At 44.1% G+C, this 19,815-nt stretch overlaps 1 protein-coding gene across 1 annotated transcript in view; it reads right to left on the bottom strand.

The window, feature by feature from the left end:
• Window positions 1-4,298: 4,298 nt before the first annotated feature.
• The window catches only part of unc5a (unc-5 netrin receptor A), a gene marked incomplete at its 3' end in the record, with an annotated part of 127,911 nt that continues 112,394 nt past the window's right edge, over window positions 4,299-19,815 (bottom strand). The window contains exons 10-16 of the mRNA XM_083980466.1: window positions 19,464-19,551; window positions 18,615-18,783; window positions 16,246-16,479; window positions 8,780-8,929; window positions 6,888-7,052; window positions 6,603-6,781; window positions 4,299-4,464 (exon numbers count right to left, since the gene is read on the bottom strand). Coding sequence (XP_083836592.1) covers window positions 4,299-4,464; window positions 6,603-6,781; window positions 6,888-7,052; window positions 8,780-8,929; window positions 16,246-16,479; window positions 18,615-18,783; window positions 19,464-19,551 — 1,151 coding nt within the window. The remainder of the gene's footprint in view (window positions 4,465-6,602; window positions 6,782-6,887; window positions 7,053-8,779; window positions 8,930-16,245; window positions 16,480-18,614; window positions 18,784-19,463; window positions 19,552-19,815) is intronic.

Genomic DNA, 19,815 nt, shown 5'->3' with positions numbered 1-19,815 from the left:
ATACTAGATGTTTTTTTTTTTTTTTTTTTTTTTTATCTCAGCCCATTAAGATGATAAGAATAAAAATATGTGAGAAAGAAACTGAATTTTCTTGAGCATGGATATTCTTTCTTTAGCATCTGAACACGATTTTGTAATAAAATATTGTCGACTCAAGCTCACTTGCTAGCTTTTTTCACAGTTTTCAGGTCAGAATTCATTCATTCACTTTGTCTCTGGGCACCATCACAACTCAACATTTGTCACCTGTGAAGACAGGACACAAGCTGAAAAGGTCATTTCACACTTTTTTTTTTTTTTTTTTTTTAGAAAATAGCGATTAAGCGTACTTGACATGTCAAACTATTCCTTTTCTCCTCAGAAACAAGGTGAGCATTTGATGTCACATCTTACCTTACTACTAGACCTATGGAAATCAATCAACAATTAAATTTTTCAAGCAAAAGACTTAGTCCTTGATTTAACAATATATAATTTATTTACAACAATTTCAGGTTGAATTACTATACATACCTTTCTGAAATGTCATAGATAGATATATATATACATAAGGCCAAGTAAATACTTGAAAGCACTTAGAAACGAATTTCCAAAATTCTACCCACAAATCCATATCATTGTCCAAAAAGTACAGAAAATCTCCCTTAGCAGAAGTTTTTCCATTGCCACAAAAGTTTTGACAACAATTTACATTGACGATAAGGAACACAAAAGGTTAAAAAACAAACAAACAAACAAACAAAAACAATAAAAGGATTATACAATTGCATAAGCGCTGTGGCATGTAATAAATACAGCATTTTTGACTTGCAGAAAGGCAAGGAACATTGAATCAAGGAACTAAATAGAAAAAACCGTTCACAAGTACAGAAGTCTATTGTTCTTAGTTCAAAAAGAAAACAGTTCAGTCAGAGCGACGGGAGGTATACACACACCTGGTCTCACTCTCGCACACATGCACTCTCACAAACACGCACGTCCTTGACACTGAATAGTAATGAGTGACACAAAAATTACAGTTGGGGGATGATACAGTTTTTCCTCCATCGCACAGGGGTGAAATGATAAACCCTCGAACAAAGCATGTATGTTACCGACACCAGTCTTACACAGAACTATCAGGCCCAGATTTTATCATGGAGGAAACTGTATTCATCACACAAGCACACGCACGCACACACACACACACACTCACACACAGTAATTAGTTGGACAAGTTAGATGTGAAGATAGATGCTGAACATCCTGGCGGCTGGTGAATTACATTACTGAAATGTGCTTAGACAACACATCCAAGACAATGACAGGGTGATAAAATTTCACACACAGTCTGACTGTACAACTGCCATGGCTCATCTAAACATGCTGTGTCAACACTGGCTTGTCAGTGTCTCAAGAACTGATGTCCTTCTTTCTCCAATTAGCCTCCACACAGTCCCAGTGCAGTGATTCACTAAGCACCGGCGACTGTTTCTCCTCCACCTCGTATATAAATGCTTACAGTTGGAGAAATAATCAGATAGACGAATGCAATGTAAGGACAAACAAAATATGTATAGAAACTCCTGTAAAACAGTCTCTAAACCCTTAACACTGCAAAAAGTCTTCACTGCTAGATCGCCAAAGAACAGTATATAGGCAAACACGTCACGGTTTAGACTTGACAAATGCTGCGCCAGTTAAGTGTCTTTTTTTGGCTTTATATTAAAATATAATTTACATTTCTTTACAAAGTGATAAAATTAACCGACACATATCACTGCTCGAACAAACAGCATTAATTTTTGCCTCAAAAACAACAGTGAGGAAACGAAATTGTAACGCAATGATTTGGACGTTAAAAGTCCGCAGTCCAGAGGAAACAGCAACTCTTGACTTGTTCTACACTAGCTGCAAGTAAAACAACGTGAGGATGTAGTGGCCTAAAATGATACTCAGAAAACTTTGGTTACCAATTCTGCTGATATACAGTATGCAAAGTGACAGCACACGGCTGGTAATAGAAAAAGTATTTACATATTACATGTGACGATGATCCATTTCAACATGAAAAGGTTCATTTAAGGTGACATCACCGTTTTATCTGAAAGGGGCTTGATTCAAGGGTTTTGCCATAATAATCAACAAAAATTAGTAACATTTTACTTCATGGCATCTCTACATGAAATGATGTGTAAAAAGCGCTGAGTGGGGAGGAGGCGTGTTTCATGTGATGGCAGAGAAGCTTATGTACTCAGATGCCTTATATAAAAAAAAAAAACATGGACAAAAGAAAGACACACTTTCCCCCACTACACAGAAACACAAATGTACATTCCAAATATCTGACAATCATAAAAGAGGCTCCAGTCAGTGTTAAAGGTCGAAGCCACAGGAGCTGGTGGGATGCGCTGTGTTGGAACTGGGAGGGGGCTGGATGAGAGGGGCTCTCTTTACAACTCTGAACAGACAACTTCACATGCAACCCTGAGGCAGACGGAGAAGACAACTATGGCTAATCTGGGATTGCTGACACCAAGTATAATTACTGAATCAGTGGACTTCAAGGATACTCTGTGTTTTTGTTGCCTGACATGACAGATCCATTAATTATTAACAAAAACGAATAAGTGTAAAATTAGCAAAATATAAAAATAAGCAAATGCGCAGTTGCAAGTTAATGGTTTGTTGCAGGAGTCTACTGGATCGTTTTTGCCACGCTGGCTAAAAGTAACAACAATAAAAAAAATAAATAAAAAAAAACCTTTCAAAGCATCTTTTGCGAGCAGAGGCGTGACAGTATGAATAGGCTACTCTTAACTTTCTGTGAGAGACAACGGTTTCTCTGATGTGGAAATGCTCTCAACCACACAGCAAATATAGGATTCCCGCTGCCATTGCTTTATGAATTATATAAACAAGGCTGCACAATTACCCTCTGCATGGGAGTAACCTGGTGAGGATATTGAAGAAATAGCTGTCATTCGATTTTCTGTGGGGAAAGTGCTTTGCATTATTCATACAGGATAATAACCCTTTTGGCCACCGTTTTATGTTTAACATCTTCTCTGCCGCAGAATTAATGTAATCAAGAGGAAAATGTAATTTAAAGAAATTAGTTTTGACGACATTCAGTGTTCACGTACAGTATGTGCAGCTGGAACGCCTTTCGGCCCTATGGCTCCTTCATTAGCTGTGTAATTTGAAAGAGAGAAAAAAAATGGCACAATGAACAACTGGAGGAGATTTGAAATGAACTGGACGGATCAGAATCACAGGCTTTAAATAGACATGGCTTCTGCAGTACGACTTTAGTGAAGATATTACTCACTCCTCCCTTTAAAAAAAAAAGTTCAAACAACCCAAACCCCACATATATTGATTTAGAAGCAGGAAAGCTGTGAAGCGTCTTGCTGAATCAAGATGTCAAGATGTTACATTCACAGTAGTGATACCGGCTGGACTAAAAAACACACAAACAAGATGAGATGGGGTGTTTTTTTCGGGGGGCCTCTGACATACAATCTGCTTGAAACCTGTTAGTCCACGGTGTGCTACAAGCCGCCTGTGTGAGAGTGTGTGTGTGTGTGTGTTTTTTAAAGATACAGATAATGACACACAGTAGACGTCCATCTATACGGTGTGACTTGGGGGGTTTGGGGAGTGGACGGGAGGGGGAGGTTCACGGACCCTGATGACCTTGTTGAAGATGTGTTCAGTGGGATAATGTCAGATATAACGAACCTGCCAATTGCATATGTCGCCTGTTCTCTTGAACCTGAAATGGCTGGCACCTTTTGTCGCATCCCTTTTATTTAATATTTAATAAATAACTCATATTCAAAAATTATTCATTGAATTTGCAATATTGGACATTAGTAATAGCATCATGTTTGCATATTGCTCCTTGTTAGCCATAAATGGCTTATTTGTAGAAAAGGCATGAAGTTAATTTAGAGTGATCTTTAAAGTAGAACCCGGGTGTGGACTAATTTCACTTCAATCATTGATGGAAAATAAATGGGGATTTTCATTGACTGAGTTCATGAATACATTTCCCCACACACATAAACTCTACCTTCTCCCTCGGTTCTCCCTCTGTCGTTTAAAGATTTTTACTGTGATCGAAGGAAAAAAGGGACTCAATCCTACACAAACCCTTTAGTACTATCTTCTAAAGTGAAGACGAGGGACACTGGGACAGCTCTGCTCTTCGATTCCTGCTGCGGTTATTGTTCTTTTTTTGTGTGTGTGTGTGTGGTGGTTGTTTTTGTGTTGTGTACTTTTCCTCTACATCAGTCTCTCCCCTTTTTTCTGGGTTAGCACTCGCCATCGGAGACCAGGAATATCATGGCTTCCTGTTTGCCAATGTCAGCCATGACTGTGGCCAGCTGGTTGATGTTGCCGCTGTGGAAATGTTGTGCCTCCCACAGGTCCAGGATCACAGAGGTTGGGCTTGCTTTGGATGCAAAGAAACTCATGTGTCTGCGGAGAGGAGGAGAGAGGAGAACACAGGAATATCAGTGAGGAGACATTTTTATTAAATCAAACAATGTGCTCGCATCAAGACGGACAGTCTCTCATTTTCTCTTTGCCGACGCAGTCTCAGGAAAACCTTTTCACACACTGTTTTATTGTGCTGCTGCTTCTTGTAACTCTGTCAATGTCAAGTTTTATTGTGTTATATTGCTACATCCTGATGTGCAGTGTTGGAGCACTAAGTAAAAAAATGATGAAAGGTATAAAGAACACAGTGGAGCTCTTCAAACCGCCATCAAATACAGAATCTCTGGCAATTTTCATTTGAGGCTTAACAGCATAAGCCTCATTCTTCTTTATTTGATGTTGAAATTGGCCCTAAATCCCATATAGTAAATCCTATATGGACTTTCACAGTTAAGTCGGAAGTGACCTTTTCCATTTTAGGAGCAGGAACCTTTACGATCAAACCCAATCAATGACAACAAAGCAGTGGCCCCAGCCAGCTGTATATTTGATGTTGAGTGGGACCCGATCTCCACAGTACCTGAAGATGCTTGTTTGATTTAATGGCCTTTTTCTGTTCTTCAAATGTCTGGGGTCTTAACTGTTACATAGACCATGTGACATTAAAAAAAAGGAGAGAACAGTGTAAACTCTTGGCAAAAAGGGGGACAGTGGTGCTGTAGGGAGTGTTTTTTTTCTGGGTGGGAGTAGAGAGGGGTGAGACAGGAAGCCCAATACACCACCAAGTCCTTTTCACCTTGAGAAAGGTCAGGCAGAGTCCATTACTTCCTCACATCTTGTGTTTGCCTAGTGAAGCATTCTGTGATGGTTATAAACATGTGGCTGCTGCGGCGGGTGCACGAGCAGAGAACACAGTGTCACTCTGCTATTTTTGAGTCAATTGGATTTTATAGCGCACGCAGCCTTCCCTCTGCATCGGGAGAGAACAAAGAGAAGCGTTGGTCAAAAAAAATTGTCTGGGAATGAACCTCAGTGTCATTATTCAGATAAAAAAGACAGAGCTTAGTGTCCGACATGTCAACCCTGCTTATTCACCTCGCTGTGTGAAACACGAGCTTATCTTGTATGGCTCAGACACAGCCGTGCGCGCAGTCTTGGGAGGAAAAGATCAAATAAAAGGTTCTTGGCATTTTTAAGTTTTATAGATTGGTCCCGTTCCGCTCGGTCACAACACTTTATCCACACAGAAACAAACGCAGAAATCCAGCACGACAGAATGCCAAGGAGCTGCTGCCTTTTCAGGAAAACATGTTGTTAAGGACGGATCAAACAACAGAGCAGTTGTTCCTTCCTGAGGCCCAAATAAGAATTGATTATGGTGGGCAAAACACTGCTAATTAAACCTGTAGTGCATCAATTCAATTTGTGATTAATTGTGGTAAATAAAGTTGATTGGACAAATTAAGTGTACCTATTTGATTTGATTACAAAGTAGAAATTAAATTGGAGGATAATGGATCAATGCCTGGCTCCGTTCTGTTACAGGTACTCCAGTGATAAAGAACAGTCACTGCGAGAACCAATTGGCTTGATGTCGGCACGGATCCAAACCTATTCCATCTTTTTCTTTTTTTTGGTGCTTCTGATGGGCAGCTAGAGCGCTACCTTTCCAATTACAGCTGTTAAGCAGAATGTAGCACGTACAAGTTTAGCTGCAGACTTTAAGCTGCTTACCTGTTCCTGAGGAGAGTGAAGAAGGGTGGAGGAGAGGAGGGGGGTCATGTTTTCTTACAGAAATGATAGCTGTATCCATCAAGTCCACATTAATCCTGTAATGTTAGCTCCGTTGGAGGATTAGTTTGCAAAGGCAGAACCTTGTTTACCTGAACTTTAGGAAAAACACTCCACTGTGGCAGTGCACTTTACACTGATTGTATAAAATTGCTGAGAGTTTGTAGTTCCTTGTAGACCCTTCACAATCAGTGTGATTGTTCATTATTTTACACACGCTGTGTAAATACATGCATTGTAAATACACTGCGTTCTCAAGGGAGGTCTGGATAAATGAGGCTCTGCTGTATTTTTTAAGAGTTTTTGTGTAAGCTGTCTGCTCCAGCTTGCTCCAACACTCCACACCAGGAGATAAGGCTCTGTGGTGGTGTACAGCTGGTATTTACCTCTCAAGTTTAAGTCTTTGTGCTAGCATTCTCCAGTCGGCTCCGTTGGGACAGGGGGCATCCAGGCTGCTGCAGATCTTCTGCCTGATGAGGTACGGGATCTGAAAGGCGCTGGGCCCTGCCAGGGCTGTGGCGTTACTGTCCATTAACAGGAACTCAGAGTCCACAGCTCGGGTGTCCTGGTGGGGAATGGCATAAAGAAAACAAACCTTCTCCTCAGCACAGCATTTCAAAAAAATCAATTCCTCTCCCCCTCTAAGAACCAGTAGTTATGCTCAACGTTACCTTGGCAATGTTAAAGTCGAGGCTAAAGCTCTGCCCCTCCCCCTCCACCTGCCACACACACAGCTGGCAGGTGAGCTCACAGGTGCTGAGGCTGAGCCGCTCCAGAGTGAACGTGCAGTGCAGGTACCGCTGGGAACCGTTCCAGATGTGGTAGAAGGGGATCTCCTGCAGGAAAAAAAGAAAAAAAAAACATGCAGCAAATACCAAACGGCAACTCAGCAGCACAGTCAGTGCTGCATGTCTGAAACACGGCATAACAAGACCGCCTGCCTAGAATACACCAAGATCTTCATTAATTACGCTGACGTGAGCTGCCATCGTTAGGTGAAAACGGCTAAATATATCTGAGGCAGCAGACTGACAATGCTTCCGCAGAGGAAGTTAACAGCTGTTTGACTCCCTGCATCCGAGGCATTTAGGTGGCAACAACCTGCAGTGTGTCATTACCGTCCAGTTACAGGTACAGATGATACTGATGGTGTACAAGCCGAGGCATCGCAGTACTACAATGTGCGGCACTGACATCTGTCTGGGAAACGGCTACCACAGGTGTTTGTTAAACTTTATTCAAGGCTGACAATTCCTACATTTTCCTTTCTCTTGCTCTATATTCATGTCTTATTTGCATATCCCAGGAGGAGCAGACAGGCAGCACTGAAAAAAAAGTAAAAAGGGAACAAAACACACACACACACACACAAAAAGCTCGCTATCTTCACTTCACCTTTGGCTCAACAGCTGACAAGAACTCAGTTTGAAAGTGAAGCAGGGCTGCAGTTCATCCTGCCAACCAAACGGGGGCACTGTTATCCAGGCAGACATGTGACAGAAGGAGCTGGGTGAGACACACAAAAGTCTTCATGGGGCCCCGGGGAGACTAAAGGCCTTTTTTGACCGCACTGCTGAGAGGGGAATAACACTTCCAAATGAACAGGCACAGTCCAGAGTAATAAGCCTCTGTTCTGGGTGCATTGTTGCTGCTGCTGCTTGCTTGGCACAGCCCGTGTGCTCTCTTTAGGGACCGGTGCTCAGTGCTTACATAGTTACAGCCAGAAACATTTTTACTGTCCTCTTTGAACAGTCCCGGTGTCTCCGTCGCCGGGCTGCAGTGCAGAAGACCACGCAGGTGTTGCGGGGGTACAGTAAGGGTGGAGAGGTTCCAAGATTCGGGGGTTGTGAAGTTCCAGATATTTACATACTGCTCTATATTTCATCTGTGCTCCCTTTGAGAGAACAGGCAGCTAGGATAATCAATCAGCTCGCAGCTCTGGGTTAGTGCACACACACACTCACACACACACACACACACACCCTGGCTACAATATGCACACGCAAACACCTCATGTGCACGAACAACTGCACAAGAATACGCACACTCTATCCACAGGGGTGCACACACACACACACCAATACTGTTCCCTCGACTACTACAAACGACTTAAAGTTGCACACTGTGCCAAAAAACGGAGAAGTTATTGGACAGAGCAGCCCTGCACTAAAAAATACTCCTTTCTGTAAATCTTTAAAGTGATCAACTGAAGCCAAATCAAAACATGCTTAATTAAAACTCCGAACCAAGCAAAATTAAAGCAAGTTTCCAGAGAGACGACTAGACCATGAACCCTCATTAACAATAAAAAGTTGCCCCTGAACAACTTTTGACTGCTCAGTAAGATTGCTTTTGCCGGCATGTGCTCTGTTCTTCTGCAGTCTCTCTGCATGGTCAATTTGAAATACCTCAAAACTCTAAATTGAGTCCATAAAGAAACACATTAGAAAGCCCGGATGACAGCTGATTCACAAATTTGACAGATTCAGCCAGGCACTTTTATTACATCTCTGATCTGCAGCGACTCCCTGCCCCTGCGTCTCCCCACGGCCGCCCAACCTACCTGGTAGCCGGCTAGCAGCTTGCTCCTCCAGTGCGCCTGGGGCATGTCATGGATGGACAGGCGCAGGTTGTGGTAGCTGTCTTTGAAAAGCAGGACATGAGGCTCGTCAATCAGCCGACCCCCGAGCTGCCGTTCCATCTGCATCACCTCCTGATGAAAGAGAGACAGCGGCGCAGAGAGGAGAGGAGTCACGGCTCAGAGGAAACACATTTACCATCACGGTCACAGAGGTAAGTGAAAATGTGCAAAACAAACCATAACTGTGTAGATTTCCTGTTTTCACTTTTTATGGTGCATCACTCAAAACGCAAAAATGTACAATTTAAAACAATTTGTCTGTACTCACACACCCTCACACACACATATGCACGCACAGGCACTAAACGGATGGTGGTGGGGAGTGGGGACATACAAAAAGATTTGACTCGACCCAATGAACCCAGACACACGCTGACAGACACGCAGCATGAGCATGAGGCAGGGGGACAGTACATCTTAGGACAGGGAGCTATAGTGTCCCTGCATGTGGCCGCAGCGGGCTGGACCGACTTGTCCTCACAGCGATTTAATGTCACCGCAAGGTTGATCCCACTGCCTCAGTGTGTGCTCGCCCAGCTTTCAGCATCTGCATTAGCATGCAAATACAGCTGCCATTTCGGCCTACTAGCTACCTGGGCTGTGATGAAGTCAGTGAACGAGCCATTAGTCAACTGCTCATTGTTCTCGCATGGCGACTCTCCTTAATTTCATTTTTGTTTTTGTGCCAGGAGAGATTTGTAAAAGCATGCTTAATATTTTAATCTCTGTGGGACTTGCTCAGTGGACCATTTGTTGCCATCCAAATGACCATCTGGAACAGGATGATAATATCCGCCCGCATTTTCTTCTGATCTATCACTCTGGGTTTGAGCTGGATGCCTCTGTGCTGAACGAGTCCTCAAGAGTCGGGTGCTTTGGAAGGTGTTCACACATGTGCTGCCTCACAGAAGCATATTACAACAGACGAAAACAGACCTCTGAAATTAGGAGTGTGAAAAGACCTCAAAAATAAGACATGTTCCTTTAATCTGTCTGAGGAGGGAGACAAGATGGCAGCAGAGGGAAAACATGCAGCCGGAACATACCTCGTAGCCTAGGAGACATATCTCAAAGACAGAGGCTCCAAGAGGGAGATGTGTGTATAGATAACGGCCATATGTTGAGCGCTGCATGCCAGCACGGTTGCCCATGGTACGATTGCAGCAAAGACATCTAATTAAGGTGGAGAATGGCAGTAATTTCTATCTGCACAACACTGATTCAATTTTCTGCCCTCTTTCCCAGGAATGGGCTAGACTGATTCCAATTATAATGGAGAGAAAGCTGTTAATTATCCATTTGGAATCTCTACCTGCCTCTGTTAGTCGACGTGCTCTCTCCTTTACTGAATGAGCACTTTTCAGTTCAGCACGAGATCTGAATTTCTATGTTTGTTCATCACAATGCTAATTTCCATGTTTGCTTAGTGCTTATCTTCTTGTTAACATGAATATTATGCCCTCCTGTGATCAGCTACCCCAATTCCTGCATTTACATTAGTTTATTCTTTGCACCTTAAACGCCACCACAAGACATTTACAGTAGGATCCACAATGATCTGACTGTGTGGCCACCTTGAATCATTTCCCTACTGTACTGCCATGCTGGAGCCTTGTGATGTTACCCAGCCCACTTACTCAGAGGGAGAAGGTCAGACAATGGCTCTGAATCAAAGCGTCGAGGTCTAATGAGTTAATAACAGGGGGCAGTGCATTCTCCACAGAATTAAAATCCCTCTGCTATTATGTCTCTTATGCAGACAAAAGGCACATTAGGAGGGCTTCCAGAGAGCTTCATTTAACACAGTTCTTAAGCACAATTATTTGTTGGGGGCTATTAGCATTGCAAATCGGGGCTGGAGGACTTTGATCGGGTCTCTGACCTATAGCAGCAGATCTATGGGCCTGCTAGCAAGAGAAGGAGCACAGAATGCCAATTATCTGATTATCAACATCTAGCGACTAGAATGAATACTAACTGGCCTGTCTAGCAGTTTGTCAGGTTCAAGCCTGACACGGCAGGATTACAATCAAACAGGGTCCAGGACAAGACGCTCCTGCCACTGAGCCAGCTGAGGATGAAACTACACAACATACACGTGCTCTTTTACAGTGTGCACATGTCCTCACTTTCAAACGACACTGTCCTGCTTGTGTGTTGTTTGTGTGAGCCTGAGCGCCCGGGACTGTGTGTGTATTAGAGTGTGTTCTTGTGCAGGATTTCAGCATATGTTCTGAACTGAGAGAATAATGGCCCTCTTTACGCCCCATTATCCTGTTAACAAATGACAGTGGGAGCAGGCTAATAGATGAGAAGCTAAATGTGACCATATTATTTACTCTTTCTGGGGGAAAACAATGCAAGGTTTGGAATTAGTTTATCAAATCACATATTTATCATCAACTGGGAGCTAAAATGGTGCCTCAATTCAGTAAAGATAAGAGGAGCAGTTTCTCTTAGACACCCTGACCCTGTACAACTGTGGAAACATTAAGATGCATGAGATGGGCAAGAAGTTCAAGTACTGCAGGAGAAAAACCCCTTTTGTTCTGACGGAATTCGAGATAGCCTGTGGTGTGTGTGAAGACTGTGAATTTAGAGTCAGGCAGAGCCAAGACCACCCCCTGACATTCAATGAGGCAGGCTAAAGAGAGTGAGATAGAGCAGGATGGAGTGAAAAGAGCAGGAGCGAGAGAGAGAGGAGAGACAGAGGCAGCTTAACATTTGTGTCTCCAGGTCACTAGAGTGGCCAGCTTTAGCAGGAGAGATAACAGGATTACCGCAATCATGGCCACAGTTTTCTATGACTTCAGCCCCCTTTTTTTTCCCACCCTCACTCATCTCTCCCACCCCTCTCCTCATCCATCCCCTCATCCTCTCGGGTTGGACCACAGCTGGGACTGTGATGGACTGGGGACGGGCTCCACCGGGAAACAAGAGACACTCACACAGCTAATCTCTCCGGGGCTGGTGCTGACAGAAAGAGGTTAGTGGCTGCACCAAACAAAAACAGCCAGCCGACGGATGCACGGAGAGAAACACACTTTTGAAAAGACGGAGAAAAAAAAAAAAGTATTAGCAGAGGCCTACATATACAAATTATATATATATTTAACTGGACTGGCTCAAAGCTCTGGATTAAAATATTCTACTTTCCTCATAGCAAGGTCAAGCTCTTACATGTGGTCTTTGTTCTGGTGTGGTGTGTAATAAACTGATTAACTTAACGGGCTCTGACGGGGATTAGGACCAGCGTTTGATCAGTTAATTAGTCAAGCTACACGTCATCGGAAACACAGAGCGATACACAGGCTTTAATACTCTCATAAACTTGTCTTCAACCCTCTACTCTTAGCAATGTTGTGTCCTCATGTGCTTAAAAATGTGCATTCATAGCGATGATCCATTTTCAGAGCTGCTCTTTTCAGGCAAATGCATTTGTTTATAGAGAGTAGCCTGGCTATGTGGGCTCCATAAATCTGTGTATTTGTCAGCAGGATGTGACAGGCTTTTCCTCTCTGACTGAGAGTCTATCAGTCTGAGCTCCAGTGGCCGTGCCTGCTACAGTCAACTCTGATTAATAACTACAAATAGAAGGGACTTGTCTGCTCAGTTATAAATGGGGACTGTGTTTGCTAGGGAAAAGATGCACATTCTGCCTGATAAATCACAGAGCAGTACAGGAGAAAACAGCACACAGGAACAGAGAAATATAATATGGAAACAATTTCTCAGCTGGGCACAGTGATAAAGCTGACTGTCTTGTTTAACTTAATGCCAGAAATTACTGGGCTGTGCTCTTCTGTGTTTTCCTGGAATGCCTTGCCAGTAACTATTCTGATGGAGGGATCACAAAAGCTGTTTGTGTTTCACTATGTACATGCTGCTCTCCTCTGACACATAAAAGCAATACGTTTCTGCTCAAATGTAGCTCGTTGCTCAGGAGGTTGCCAGCACACGTCATAGCGGAAGCACATAACCATTTTACGACTCCTTTTAAACGCAAATAAGAATAATAGCTTCAGGTCAAATGCTGCACAAGAGAATCCAGGAGCCACTATTTAACCACCCAGGCATCAATTAAACAGCTATTTAACAATGGAGCATACATTTTTTACAATCAAGAGATGAAAAGCTGAATGTGTCGCCTCATTACATTAACGAAAGGGTAAATCTTCTCGTCTGAAACACAGAACAAAGGGAGTTCTCTTGTCTACAGCCATTGATAGCAGGTCTGTGAGGCTATAGGCTGCTGCACAGGTGTGATGTTTACCATGTTAACTGCTAAATAGTGGCTGAGGTTGTTGGCGATATCATTAGTTCTGCAGGGATTTGGTCATATACCTAAATATTGAAAACAATTCAAATCTGAGCTGACGATGGCACATGAGAGGAGGTCAGAGGATGACCGGAGTATCTGCAGGTCGTTCTGTGGCCATCACAAACACTAAACAACCATGGAAATGCTGCCAATAGCCTGAGGGGATAAATCACCCTGGATCACAGTGGTGTACCCACAGACAGACTGGGAAAAAAAATCCCCTCACAGCACACATTTTATTACTACTACTAGTAATATAGCATCTCAAAAAGTCTACTGCTCATGACAGAAAAACTGACGTGCTTCAAACTCTGTAAAAAAAAAAAAATCTGACAGAAAGTGGGTGGTTTAAAATCATTCTACATTCTACATGTTTTTTTTTTTAACAACACTACTCTTACAAAACACAGACACGTGGGTGTGATGGAAGAACATTTAGTTAGACTATCAATAAACAGCAAAATATTTTGTTGTTGTTCCACTATTCAAATGTGGATTATGCTCAGCTGAAAACATGTTTTTCATTTATCGTATACTTTATATCCAAAGCTGACAGGTTCTGAATATGAAAAAAGGTAGCTGCCCCATATTCCTATCGTAAAAAGACACCTTTGTCGGCACCCTTCCAGTTTAATTTGATGTTGGTGTCTGGTCTATTCCTGTATTGACTCTGAGGTTTGGCTCCCTGCAGGTGTTTTCAATCAGTGGTGGGATGGCAGAACATCAGTGATGCTAACCCACAGGTCTAGCTGGGAACAACCGAGTGCACAGTGAGGGCGCAACCAAACGCTGATCATGTCTCATCTGCTGCTGTGCCAGTCTTGGCTGGGCCCATCAAGAGTGGGACACACATTAAATATTAACTTAATTGGTCCCAGCAGAGCCCTGCTAACATACGCCAAGCATCAGACGGAAATGTCACTGTTTCCCCAGAGCCCCCGCACACTTAGGATCAAAGACAATAACATTGGTTCTAATCTGCTGTAATTGGGAGATAAGAGATCGCATGGTACAGCGTGCATGCTAGTGCGCCTGTGTTTGTGGGTGTGTGTATCTGTCAGTCTCGCTGATGGAGGCTTGTCAGAGCAGACTGACAGCCAGCGATGGGACTGGAGAGAAAACCTGCAGTTCTTCCTGCCACTGAACAGCAAACAGAAGAGGCACAGAAATGCCTGTTCGGAAACTTCTGTTCTCCTTTTTCATCTCCCATCAAAAGTACAGCCTGTTTAATGCATGGAAAGTTGACTTCTGTCTGGAAAAAAGAGGCGCACTGCCGTAGCAGGCTGCAAGCGCTGTCATAAAAATGTGCTGAAGGGGTACTGTACATCTACAGATACCTAACTGTGCTGTTCAACTGTACCACCTACTGCTACTCCAGCACTGTTACACACCACAATTAAGTCTAATGGTAGCTATAGTGAGACTCTAATCATAAATAGCGCATTTTAAAGATAGTGATTAGTGATTAGACTGAACCTCTCCAGGGAAGTTTAATCTCCACTCAAAGTGGTTAATGTACTTGCAAAATGAACTGCTCCCTCCATAATAGCTCCAAGAGCAGAGTGAAGTCGAGATTACTAAACAGCGTGGGCCCCGTTCTAAATCACTCACTAAAAACTACAAAACCCTGGAGACGCCGTGGCTTACCACAGGACCAGGTTGTGTGAAAGATGGGGAGCTAATGCACTCAAGGGCGTCGGGGGAGCTGCAGAGTATGGCAGCACAAGTGCTGGAGTCAACAAGCTCAGATGTCCCTTTCCTGGCTAGGAGAGCAGGAGGAGAGCAGAACAAGAGCTAGCCAGCGGGAGAGATGGAGAAAGAGTTTTTGTGCTCCGGCAGCCTTCCTGCATCCAACACAGGACACACAAGGTCATTTCAACAATCACACTGCAGCAAAACATCACTGGGTCACTCGATGATCTGAATATATAGAGGTTCCTATTATTAGAACTGCGTTGATAGCAAGTAAACAAAAAGAAACAAGGCTGTACAGCCTTTACCTTGTGTATCCCATATTTCACATTTATTCCTATATTACAACACAGTTGAATGTCAGCCAGTAGTTTTCCCGAATGCTCCTACTCTCACGCAATAACTGTCAGAAACAGAGAAAGATAGCAGCGGGGGCAGAATTGAGCCACAAAAAAAGACAGATGTAAGCTCGGAGGTTTGGGTAATTCCCGCCCCACAGGTTCAGTCTATGCACAGTTCTCATCTCATCTTCAGCTCCCTGAATGAGGGCTAATTTCAGCCCGGGCCCCTACTCGGCTCATTGTTTATGTCCCACAGCCACCCATAGATTGTGCCTGCTGGCGAACTTCACCGCAAGGAGGTCAGCCATTACAGCCGGCAGAAGTGGACTCGAGTGGGAAGTGGCACTTGTGGCTGTGGGTGGTGTCAGACGAAGAGGAACAGCTTGGAGAGCGAGAGAGAGAGGTGTGGAGAGAACGAGAGCGAGCACAGGGGTTGCTGGGAAAAGATTGGGACGGGCTCTCCTTTTAATTTACTAATTAACCATGCAAATGAAATCTTAACAGGCTACTCAGAGGCAGTCCTCGGGGGAGGGAAGAAGGCATTAGTGCTTGATTATACTCTGTCCATGTGGAGAGCAAAAAAAGAGAAGCGAAATATGCTGTTGAACAAAGTGATGGGAAACTTCTTGGCCCACGGCAGCCAAGCGGAACCACTGACAGCAGGAGAGGAACGAAACGTCTTTATAGGCATGCACACAAAAACACCCGGAGATTGTACATTATGCCACGATTCACTTGGACATATGCATTGTTTCAGCAGACTCGTGACACATCAGCTCCACAAATCACACATTCTTGAACCGCACATGGTGAAATCAAGCCTGCAATATTGTTCAATTTACCATGGCTATGCCTAACTCCTACATGTCTGCAGTGATTCCTACCAACCTCACTTTGTGACAGACAATGCTGTTACACATAATAGTCCACCTATCACTCAGCTGGAGCGAAACCACCCCGTCCATGCAATCTCAGGCCTGAGAAACTGCCAGCCAAACACAATCACAGGCAGCGCTACATTTGTCACAATTTACCTTGAAGACATCCTGCGTGTCGTCCATGCAGTACACCCTGATGTTGTACTCGAGCGTGGAGCAGTACGCGTCGGAGAAGAGCACCAGCCTCAGGCGCTTGGCAGCACCCATGTGCAGGGACTCTCCCACCAGGGCGAAGGTGCCCAGCTGCTCCGAGAACAGTCGGCACGTCTCGGCCTCAAGCTGGCAGTAATAGGGTTCCGACACCAGCTCCTCCCCCATCAACAGGACGTCCTGGAGGAGGCGAGGGAGACAAGAAAAACAAGGTGTGGATGGAAGGTCAAGCACCCAATTTATGTAGGAGGGAAGGGTAATGTGTTTGCCTGGGAACCTGATGTGTGTTTGTGTGGGTGTGTGTTTGTGAACGGGCTGTTAGGGAAGCAGTTTGGTGCAGTAGCAAGGCCCCCACACTCTATTCTTCCTGCTGTGTGACAAAGTAACATCCAAGCTAAAGGTCTTTAAGGCAACGTCTGGGTAACAGTTCAGATCAGGAAAAAAGGGAAATACTTTGTCTTGTCTTCTCACTACACTGCACTTACTCCGTCCTGACATAAAGACACACATTTCCTCATACAAAGACACACATCCTATAGAACACCATCAATTTACTTAATAATGCATGAACGAGGTGCTCAATTGACATGAAAGGAGACTCAAATAGATTCCTGGCAAGAACAGATGGTTCTGGAGAAAGAAAAGACTGCGGAGGCGCGGTAAATATCGGATTATTGGGATTTCTGGAATTTCCTTCAGCCTTTGAGGTTTGTTAAAAAAAGGTGAAAACAACTTGCCAAATTATCTGCCAAACAACATTGTTGTCTGGTGGTGAAGTGTGTTAAAAAAATCCAAACAAACAAACAATAAAATGCCAAAAGTCAGCGCTGAGAATTAATTAACAAAAATAATAAACAAAAGAGACATCTCGTGTCCTTTTTGATTTGCTACACTGCTGACGACGTGCTGTATCTCTGCATCTCTACTGAAAAAATTAAACTGGCAAAAATATGCCATCCCATCCCAGTATGGGTTAGCTTTATGAGATAATTCCACTGCTCTCTGGGCTAATTTGATGGGGATAAATTGTACCCAAGGTGACAACATTTTCTCTAAAATCCCATCATGCCAGTTGACTGACTCCTCCCATTATCCAATCTAGCTGAAGAGAGCATTCTGCCTGCCAAATGCCCAGCGAGGCCCTCTAAGATCGATTCAACCAGACACCACCTACATCAATAGAATTAGTATTGACACAATTCATTTGCTATGCAACCACAATGGAGTCTCACTTTTTCATCATCTTAATATTTCTTGCAAGAGGAGCAGAGAGTGAGGTGGCTCAATTACACCACTGAGCGCTCGCTCCACCACCAATTCATTTCTCTTACTTCTCCTGCCTCTGCATGTCCATTTTAACAATCTCTTTAAGTCTTTCTATTCCTTTTTCCAATATCCCACTCTTTCTAATCATTCCTCCACTTCTGCATTACCTGCTTGTTCACTCTGCCTTTCCCTCTTTGTCTGCTTTCTTTCATTTTTCTTCACACTCTCTGCGCTTGTTTCCACTTTCATTCTCTCGTCCACCTGCCACTTTTTTCCGTCGGTGGCCACACACTCAGGCCGTTGGGCTATATTTGGTCCGGCCGATGATTAAAAGTGCTGGTCTAACCTCTGCCTCAGACAGGCCAATCCATCGCACAGACACCCCAGCGCTGCCACACACGGGAAGGATGAATAATTTATGCACAATATCGAACATGAAAGAAGACCTACTAACACTGTAAAGCCAACCAGCACCCTTTCCAATCTCTCAGGATTGCTGAGATGGGTAGACTGCCTCAAACCGTGTTTGTTTGTCCAGGTGTGTGTGTGTGTGTGTGTGTGTGTGTGTGTGGACACTGAAGGGTCTTTCCAACTTTATCGTGTTGGAGTTCGCATTTCTGGTTACTTTCAAATTTCATAGGCAGAAAATGGGGAGGGGACTCTGTAATTGGGAGCCGTGGTCAAAACTGGTCAAGGAGCACTCAGAGGAGTACTTTGAGGATCAGTAATTTGCTTAGAGAATTTCTGTTTTGAGAAATATGTTGCCTAGCAACTCTTGAGCCAGAGAGAGAACCAGCGCTTTCAGGCTTTTGTTCCAGCCCGATGAGAAAACACCTGATGGTCACAATAATTTAAACCCTATGGAGTGGTTGAGTGCTGGGCCAGAACTACCTCTGCTATACAGCACAAGTGTCAAGTCACTGCTGAGCAAGTTTGTACTTTTTCAAGGAAAGCGCTCAGTAAGTTCACTAAGACTTAACAAATTCTCTTGGTGGCAACTTAGTCTTTTTCTACAGAGGATTTGTGCTGGAGCTATAGTGCTGTCTCACCTCCCAAGCGCCCTCATAGTTCTGCTTCTTGAGGCGGACGGCCCAGTTATCGAGGCATGCGTCAGAGCAGTGGTCCATGCTGAGGATAACTGGCCGACTCAGGACCACCCCAGGAGGGCCACAACTCACAACGGGGCTGAGCAGGGTCTGGCAGCCGGCCAGGGGTAACCTACACCAGGGAGAGAGGAGAGCGGGAGGAGAATGAATCAAGATGAAGAGCTTTTACACATCCAGTTATTAGTGATAACTCATTTACTTGCCTGTTGTGAACAGGATATGATACTCTCACCTCTGTAAATCTAACAGCTCTAATAGAGAACAATGAAATCCTACGGGACTCATTGACTAACTAGATCAGGCACGGGCAAAACATTCCTCAAAGGGCCGTGTGGCTGCAGGTTTTTGTTCAAACCAACCAAGAGCACACAGTTTGACCAATCAACTGTCTGAAGACTGAGATCAGTTGATTAAATGAGTCAAGTCTGATGTGCTGCCGTTTGGTTGGAAAGAAAAGCAGCAGGCACACCGGCCCTTTGTGGAAGAGGACGCCTGTGCCTGAACTAGATGGACCGAGTTGTGATGACTGAATGTAACAGTATCACAGTGTGCTACAGCCACTCTGCCTTCAGAGTGAAAGCAGCAAGCCAGATAAACAGTGTTTTCCAAACAATTCATTTAACTTAAATAGTGCACATCCTGGTAAAAGGCTACGTTATTTATTTACATGCCTCTTCCACAGCGCTGGCACAGACTCTTAAGCCCTTCCTAATGGAACAGTAGAGCATCAAAACAAACAGCCGAGTGGAATCCAGGGAAGACTGCCAGTTAGGCAGTGTTAAAGAGACCCACCTTAAATCTTCCTTCCTCTGAACAGTGAGATAAATCTCATAGATCTTTCCTCTGGGGATGGCCTCGGGAGGGATGAGCAGACTGATTCCTAATGCAAATAACAACAAAGGGAGAGAGGAGGGGGGGTAAGGAGAAGAAGGGGGGACAGGCTCATTTGTTCTGACTGAACAACGCTTTTGTCATCTCACAAAGAAAGCCGGCCCACTCAACAAAACTGTATGGCTGCAAAAACAAAAAACAAATCTATCCTGAAGGTCAGAGGCAGCCTCCGTCAGGTGCAGTAGATGCAAATCTCTGCACTGGCAGACGCGGCGACACACATCCCCACGGTCAACAATTAGCTGAGACAAAA

Source organism: Trachurus trachurus (genome assembly GCF_905171665.1).
Source record: "Trachurus trachurus genome assembly, chromosome: 10".
Classification (NCBI taxonomy): Eukaryota; Metazoa; Chordata; class Actinopteri; order Carangiformes; family Carangidae; genus Trachurus; species Trachurus trachurus.
The sequence above is the reverse complement of the archived record's forward strand: the minus strand, read 5'-3'. Positions and strand labels throughout refer to the sequence as shown.